Source organism: Anarrhichthys ocellatus, unplaced genomic scaffold (genome assembly GCF_004355925.1).
Source record: "Anarrhichthys ocellatus isolate YVR2014 unplaced genomic scaffold, GSC_Weel_1.0 scaffold3, whole genome shotgun sequence".
Classification (NCBI taxonomy): Eukaryota; Metazoa; Chordata; class Actinopteri; order Perciformes; family Anarhichadidae; genus Anarrhichthys; species Anarrhichthys ocellatus.
Window position 1 is genome coordinate 15,525,498 of NW_022280033.1, and position 8,118 is coordinate 15,533,615.

Genomic DNA, 8,118 nt, shown 5'->3' on the forward strand with positions numbered 1-8,118 from the left:
CCCCCCCCCCCCCCTCCCCACTCATGTCTCACTCTCTCCATTCCAGTGTATACACAGAGACCTGGCGGCGAGGAACGTCCTGGTCACAGAGAGTAACTTCATGAAGATCGCTGACTTCGGCCTGGCCAGGGACGTCCATAACATCGACTACTATAAAAAGACGACCAATGTGAGTCCTCGACCTGCGCTATACACACATTGAGGGAGGAGAGCGTTTTTTTGAGAGTTGCAGTGTGAGATTAGTCTACTGGTCTCTCTATTTTCTCTAATTCCCTCATCTTTCTATTCCACTCTTCCCCTCGGCTGGTGTCTTGGCAGAAGCTGCAGGTTCCCAGGAAGCCTGTGAATGTAGTGCTTCTGGAGTCTCTGCCCTGTTTATCCCTCAGTCTCTTGTTCCTTTAGTTCCTTTAGTTCCATAGACACTTATACAATTAGCCAGAAAAAGAGAGACAGAGCGAGAGGGGAGCAGCTTAAAACATAATTGACGTTTCCATAGTGGCCCAGTGGTGTCTTTCTTTCCCACCGCGGCGCAGCATTGCCTGCACATCCTCATTTAGTATGCATGGGTGGCTTTTCATCGCATGCAGAGCACTAGCTGACAACAACAACAACAATATGCGATGATGTCAATGGTAATGATGATTAGGACAATGATGATTGCGTTAAGCTAATCTAGACAGAGCCGTCATTGTAGTGACACATTTGTTTTATTTCAGTTTGTCTTTTTTTATATATATATTCTTATTTAGGAGATAGGAGGACTTATTTAGGTGTTATCTCTTCATTTAGTAATTCGGAGTGTCTGCTGAGATTGTTCGTGCCATTAGCCTACCAAACAGATATTGACCAAGGTCGCCTTGTCAGCAACGCTTAGCGTCCCAGCCAGTGTTTTAATGGCACACACAGATAAACTCTCTCCTTTATCTGTGACCCTGTTTATCAGCTCTATTGCTTTAACAATGTAAACGTTCCTCTGGGAAATCCTCCTCCCAGACAGCCGCCCTAGTGCCTCATTCCCAAGGCTGCTTTCACGTATCGGCCTTTTCCAGCAGTAATGAGATCTCCCAGCAGCAAATGAATTCAAACTTCAAGCAAGAAATGAAGAAATCCGGGGATGAGTTGTGTGTAGATTTAGTTTGACCTTACATCCGTTTGTTTCCTCAGGGTCGCCTACCGGTAAAATGGATGGCTCCAGAGGCGCTGTTTGACCGGGTCTACACACACCAGAGTGACGTGTAAGTATATAGGTATAGTGTGTTTGTGTGCCCCACAGCCACAATTACATGATAGAAAATCCCTTTACACACACCAGTGATGCAAATAAACCGTCTCATACAGTAAAACACACTTCTCACTGCTGTTTTTAAGATTTCATGGAGTCTGGCTGAAGCCTGCAGGCAGACTCGGAGGGTTGTTTTTCTGGGGATGGGTGAGGTGTTTTGGTGCACCACTGGTGAGTGTTAGGCGGGGGGGGTGGCTGCCTATAGGGGGCCAGCACTGGCCGGTCTGTGGCAAGAGTGAGGATTTCACGCTAGACTTGTAGCCAATGCCGTGTTACTAATCTGACCGGCTTCAAAGGGCCCTGCAAGGAGCCCCGAGCCCACCAGTGCCTCCTCCCTCACTGACTCACCCCTCGCTCCTCCGGTCTCCCCTCCTGTTGGGCCTCCGCACATGTCTAAATGCAACAATGCTGCGGCCCGCCAGTGCGGGCCTCATCCTCCCTACACCCTCCTCCTTTAACCCCCTGCCATCCCCTCTTCGCTCTCCTCTACTCATTCTGCTCAACACTTTGAACATGTGGCTCATCATTTTGGAGCCGTTCCATGATCAAAATAATCCCCCCCCTCCCCCCCCTCCTCCTCCTCCTTTCGCCCCGCCGTTCTTATTTTCATTCATCTGGTCTGTGAATTGCTGACCCGTCTATGTCTCTCTCTCTCTCTTTTTTTTTAAGTCAAGAGCACTCATTCTAAAAACAGAACAAAGGGAGAGCGTCCCTCTCTTTTTGGTGTTTGAGTCTTATGCGTCCTGACAGCGTTGTTTGAAGTTTCTGCTCCAGACACTGCCGGCAGAAAGCGTATGTAGCAATTAGATAAATGCCTTGCACGCTGACCCCTGGGAAAGAAGATTTTGTGTGTGTGTGTGTCTATGAGTCATACAGCAGTAGCACGCTGAAAATAGCGCTCATCCAGTTAAACACTTGGATCGAGGAGCTTGCTACTGTCCATGTTTGTGTGTGCACACATACACATCATGCCCTTCATGTTCCATGGCAGCATTAATCAATAACCTGGGGGAGTACAGGGGGCCGAGTGGGGGGTGGGCAGACATGAACTGCCTACTGTGGTCCTTTCTGTCAGTTCGCTGCTAATTACGTTTCATCACTCACTTTTAGTAATTGGCTTTTTCACATAGCGCATGAAGGCAGGAGGAGGAAGAGGAGGAGAGACGTTGGGGAGGTGGAAGGGGCGGTGGGCTGGCACTCAAACGTCACCAGAAGCGTGGGCGATCCATACATGACATCAGATTAAATGAATACATGAATTCCAATGAAAGCTACCGCTTGCTGTTTTGACAAATGGGCTCAGGGGACTCAGCTCTGGCTGGCTTAGGAAAAGGGAAAGAGTTGTGGCCAGGGCTTGGTGGAGACACCCCCTCACCAATACAAAACAAAGACAAGCAGATGCATTTGTTTATGGCTCTAGCTCCGATGCCACGTTTCGGAGCCTTGAATCTTTTAATATTAGGATCAGATCCGCTGATGCATTTACGTCATGTATTGACAGGTTTTCTGACATTTGTATTCATGTTGCATTCTTTCGATATCGAGAACGTACAACCTAAGTGCTTGAGATGTGAATGTAATGAAATTTGAATACGCCTCCGGAATACAGAGTCAATTTTACACTGATAGGTAGTTTATGTATCTAGTCGGTTGGAATACACAAGTGCTGTCTGGTAAGGCCAGATGCCGGGGTCAGTTAAAGTGACCTGGATCACGTTGGTTTGCGTGTTTATTTGGCGAGTCAAGGTCGGTTGGTTGCCGACTGCACAGAGCAACATGCTTGACAAGCATTGACAGACGGTTACAAAGTAGCACAGAAAGGAGGGATGAGTGTGTCAACAAGTGGAGAGATACAACGCAGTGATAGAGGTGAGAACAAACCCAGGGCTGGTTGTGTAAACAGATGGAGGAGCTGATAAACGCCCCGACCTGCCTGTCCATGCCCGTTTGGCCTGGTTGGACCACTAACGTGGCCTGTTGCTGCCCGAATGCGTACGCGTAACGCTCAGATTAGCATTTGTAAGCAACTATGATAATACGGCCTTTGTTTGGACATGAATCAAGCATGCTGTCAGCGCAAGAATGATTCATCTGAGACGCTGCGGATCCACACTGTCTAATATATACATGTTGCGTGACAGTGACGGAAATCAGCGGACAATCGCTGATATTTAACAACCAAGGATGAGGAAGTAGTTAATAGTTAAGAGTCACTGGCCATCTCCTTCCTGTTCTGTCGGCCGTGGGTGGTCCACTGTTTGTTTTTGTGTGGTGTGACCGGACAATGGCAGCCTGTGTGACTGGCCAGCCGGGCACAAAAGCCATCATTGAGATCAGTGCCAGAGTGGCACTGGGAGCGGGTTCGCGCCACAAGCCACCGGACGGCAGAAAGAAGGCATTGACATCACTGCGGTCACACTGTTGAAGTTTGTTTCCAATCTTTGGCCAAGTGACTCTATGTAAATGATCTGTGGGTCAAATGAAAGGGACTCATGTGGCCTAATGTTATTTAAAGTGACAGGGAGCTCTATGACACCATTCACTGTTTCGTTGTCATATTATATTCCTAATGTATATCTGTGTTTTTCTGTCTTATCAGCTGGTCATTTGGGGTGCTGATGTGGGAGATCTTCACCCTCGGGGGCTCCCCCTACCCTGGCATCCCTGTTGAAGAGCTCTTCAAGTTGCTGAAAGAGGGACATCGCATGGACAAGCCTGGCAACTGCACCAACGAGCTGTAAGAGTCGTTCCTCCCAAATTTACATCCACGCTGACCACATTGTCACCCAAACACACACACTAGCTCTTACAGCCAGACCCTAATGCCACCCCAGTCTCCATCAGATCCATGACTCCGGGGCTCTGTGTCCACTCTGTCGGGCCTCTGCACAGCTGTGACTGGCTGCTATCAGTGTCCTCATTCACAATTAGTCCTCAGCGGTCAGTGGACAATGGCACAGCTCTGTCACGGTGCCACACTGAGAGAGTTGATGGAGAACAAAGTACAGACACAATGGCAGTGCAAGACACACACACACACACACACATTATAGTATTTAGAAAACCCAAAACACTACGAGGCATGGTCGTGATCAGCAGCAGGCCATCAGCAATCACTGTTATTGATGGCATAAATGTTTCAGAGGACACTTGATGTTTTGATTTATTCTTTGACATGGACACCAGAGTCCAGATGCATGAATCATTCAGCCAGCAAATGATGAAACTTGATTACGAGGTAGATAAGGAGTGGCACAGCTTGAGCTTGGACAGGCTAAATGATGCCTGCAACACTTCCCTGAATGACTCTGTTCTCGCTCTCTTAATCCACTCTGCTCTTTGAGTAAACAGGTGCTATTTGTTTTTTTCTCTCTCAGGTACATGATGATGAAAGACTGCTGGCATGCCATCTCATCGCACAGACCCACCTTCAAGCAGCTAGTAGAGGATCTGGATCGCATCCTTTCCCTCAACACCAACGAGGTGAGTGCAGCTCTCTCGTTGCTCTACACACACGTTCTTATTCCATAACGTTCCAGGATTCAGGGTGGTCAGAAATCATGCTACACAAACCTTAACTTTTCCTGGCAAGTCGGAGTCCGGTATTTCATAACAATGAAACTCAATAATATGATACATTCCGACACACAATAACACGTTTGTCAGTCCAAACTAAATCATGCTCGTGCCAGTGCATGCAGGGTTCAGCAGAATGTTGCTGTAAGTCTTAGGAGCATTAGCAGCCACAACACTGACAAAAGGCCTTCATGGTGACCGAAAAAATGTCCGGATGATTTGATCCAGGTCCAACATGGCCGCTACGGCCCAGTGAAGTTGCCCAATCATCACATTCATGCCTCGCTCCTTACAATGGTCTGCGTTTCTTTCCATCCCCCTTCCTGTCTCATGTGATATCCGAGTGCAGACCTGAAGAGTGCTCGTCGATGGAAAGCTGTCAAGACTCGTCTGCTCTTGGAGCTGAAACTTCATGAATTTATGCCAAAAAAAGCCAAAGTTTGAGTTTGAACTTTTGAAATGTAATAAAGCACCCTTTTCTTCCCCCTCCTCCTTTCCCTCTGCCCCAAACCGCTGGCAGATGTGGAGGTCTTTAGTAATGTGAGACTTCTCGTGTTTAGCTGGGAAAATGGAAGCCAGCGCTCATTTTCTACAAAACCCCAAGAACTCTCCTCCTCAAAACTATTCCCAATAACAGCCATGAAAGACAAGCGGGAGGGGAAAAAAGACATGAAATAACCTCACAACACTGGGTCGAATCAAAAATGAATAACAGGATTTCTTGGGGTTTTCTTCTTTCTATCTTCATTTTTTTTGGGGGGGGGGGGGAGCATTGTGTTCTGCCAGCTTCCTGATTTTTTTCTAGCCATCTTTTAGTGTTTATGTTGGATGTTTCATATGTCAGATTTCTTTGGACTGAACTGATGCCGTAAAGGCTGGAGTGCCAGTACCCCGGTCTAAACGTATCCTCTTTTCCCCCTCAACATTAAACCACTCTGTGGTGGACCAAAACTCCAACTTGGCCGACCCTGCTATCCTCAAGCTCCAACATTCAATTTACTGCCTATTATTCATGCAAATATTTTCATACAGTATCCAGTTTAAGATTATTTTTTCTGCTCTGTTTCATAAACCCTTCCATGGTGATTTCGCATGGTTTAGATAAATATCACGATGAAGGTGATACTCTCTCACCCTCCTCTGGAAAGTCCCTGGTCTTGCTGACTGGGTTTCAGCACAATATATATGTTCTCTGCTTTTGCTGTAGGTCTTTTGCCTCTCCTCTTGCCTCCGTAGCGTCTTTCCCTTTTTGTAACATGTGTGTAAATTATCTCACCCAACCCTCTCCTTTCCTGTGTCTGTGTCTACAGGAGTATCTGGACCTGTGCGCCCCAGCAGAGCAGTATTCCCCCAGCTTCCCCGATACTCGCAGCTCCTGCTCCTCCGGTGACGACTCTGTGTTTTCCCACGACCCCTTACCGGAAGAGCCCTGCCTCGCCAAGTACCAGCACATCAACGGCAATGTGAAAACATGAGCCCCAACCCACCCCTCTCTACCCCAGCTTGACCTACCCGAGTCTTACCCCTCGACGTCCCAAAACACACGTAGCACAGACCCCCTTTTCCAAATCCCCCCCATGACCCTTCTGGCTCCCGGTGGACTAATGGACCCAGATGGGACTGGGCTGGTGGCAGCGTTGCTGTCACACACTCATACTGCCATGCACACACACACTATACACACACTACGTGCTCACACGAGGTCTTAAAGGAGAGGACAGGGACCCTACAGAAGCTGTTTTTTTTTTTACTGACTGAATGAATTGACGTTCTTTAGGGACCCTCCTCCTGCTTCAACTCTCATAAAAACACACAGACGTTTGAGTTTGGTTCTCGTGTTAGATTTCTTTTTTGTTGTTGTTACAATCGACGACGTTACTCATTGGGTGATCCCATTCCAGCGGCTGACATTCCAAGACTGTTATTTGCTCCTGGAGGAATGTATGGACCGATGTGAACTCAAAAAAAAAAAAAAGCAAGGGACTAGAAGAGGATGACGAATAGGAAAAGGACTGAGCTTCAACTAACAAAACAGAGGAATAGAAGGAGAGCACATATAGAAAATGCTCTCCTGTTTATTTTGTAATATTGATGCATTTCTTTTTCAGTTCTCTTGATAAAACCTTCCCAATTATTCTGGAGAGAAAAAGATACACAGTATAATGTATAGTGCTGGGTATATTTGTAAATATATTCAAAATGTATAAATATATATTATATATTTACAATGAATTATTTTTTGTATGGACTCCGAAATAACCCCGACCTTCTCCACCTTATTTTGAGTCTGAGGCAGGTATTCTAACAGGTTATATGTCCTTTATTTCTCTTCACACACAGACATGGAAACACACTTTAATGTACACAAACACCTGTTTTACTCTCACTCAGTAACACAGTTGAGTATTGGCTTTCAGGGACTGAGGTAGCATGTTAATTTATTGACTTATGTTTTTTTGAAATGAATCAAAAAAGTCTGGAGGAAAAAAAAGAACAAAAACAACATGGCAGAAATGATGACATATTAATGATGCTGATAATACATAAATAATCCATTAAATTTATGGTAATTTAAAACGATCTTTCAGCAGTAACAGAAAAAAAGCTATTTTTAGTGGGTTTGAAAGATCCAGGTTTTGTAAGTTTTATATATATGAATGTGAATATTAAGTTAAATTTAAAACAACTGTACATTTTATAGTCAGCTAATCCCTTTCTTATGTAGATGTTGATGCCATTTCTATCCAGTCATTTTACTCTTTCTAAGCTTGGCTTTAGGAAACGAGATTGATTCCTGGATATTTATATATGATTGACAGAACAGGATTTTGGAAATGCCTACTAGCAATCAGCTCCCTCGCTTAGACAAAATATAGACTCCAAATTGACTTGACAGAATTGAAAGCTGAAAAACAAAGTATTAAATCATTCAAGTGTTTTTTTGTCTTTTTCTACTGGACCAACTTTAAGATGTTCTTTTGCAAGTGTTCATGCCACATTTGCAAAATAAAAGATGGAAAATATATATTGTTGTCCTAATCTCTGACTTTGTTGGCTGTTTGGAGTTGTGCATTTTTGCAGTGAATGGCAGAGATAATAGAAAGATAAAGCTGGGTTTGTTTTATTTGTCCAAGCTGGAAGAATGTGTTATCATTAAAGTGCACATTCCTCTTAGCTCAATTTATTTTTCTTTGTGTCTGATATGGGCAGAGATGGTTTCGCTGTCATTACCAAGTACGTGCATTTTCTCAGAAAGTATT

The 8,118-nt window shown here is 45.2% G+C and overlaps 1 protein-coding gene across 5 annotated transcripts in view; it reads left to right on the forward strand.

The window, feature by feature from the left end:
- The window catches only part of fgfr2 (fibroblast growth factor receptor 2), a 38,985-nt gene extending 31,102 nt beyond the window's left edge, over window positions 1–7,883 (forward strand). For all 5 annotated transcript variants that reach the window (XM_031873050.1, XM_031873044.1, XM_031873034.1 and 2 more), the window contains 5 exons: window positions 47–169; window positions 1,165–1,235; window positions 3,882–4,019; window positions 4,660–4,765; window positions 6,169–7,883. In XM_031873050.1, coding sequence (XP_031728910.1) covers window positions 47–169; window positions 1,165–1,235; window positions 3,882–4,019; window positions 4,660–4,765; window positions 6,169–6,333 — 603 coding nt within the window. In that variant the 3' untranslated portion in view covers window positions 6,334–7,883. The remainder of the gene's footprint in view (window positions 1–46; window positions 170–1,164; window positions 1,236–3,881; window positions 4,020–4,659; window positions 4,766–6,168) is intronic.
- Window positions 7,884–8,118: the final 235 nt, after the last annotated feature.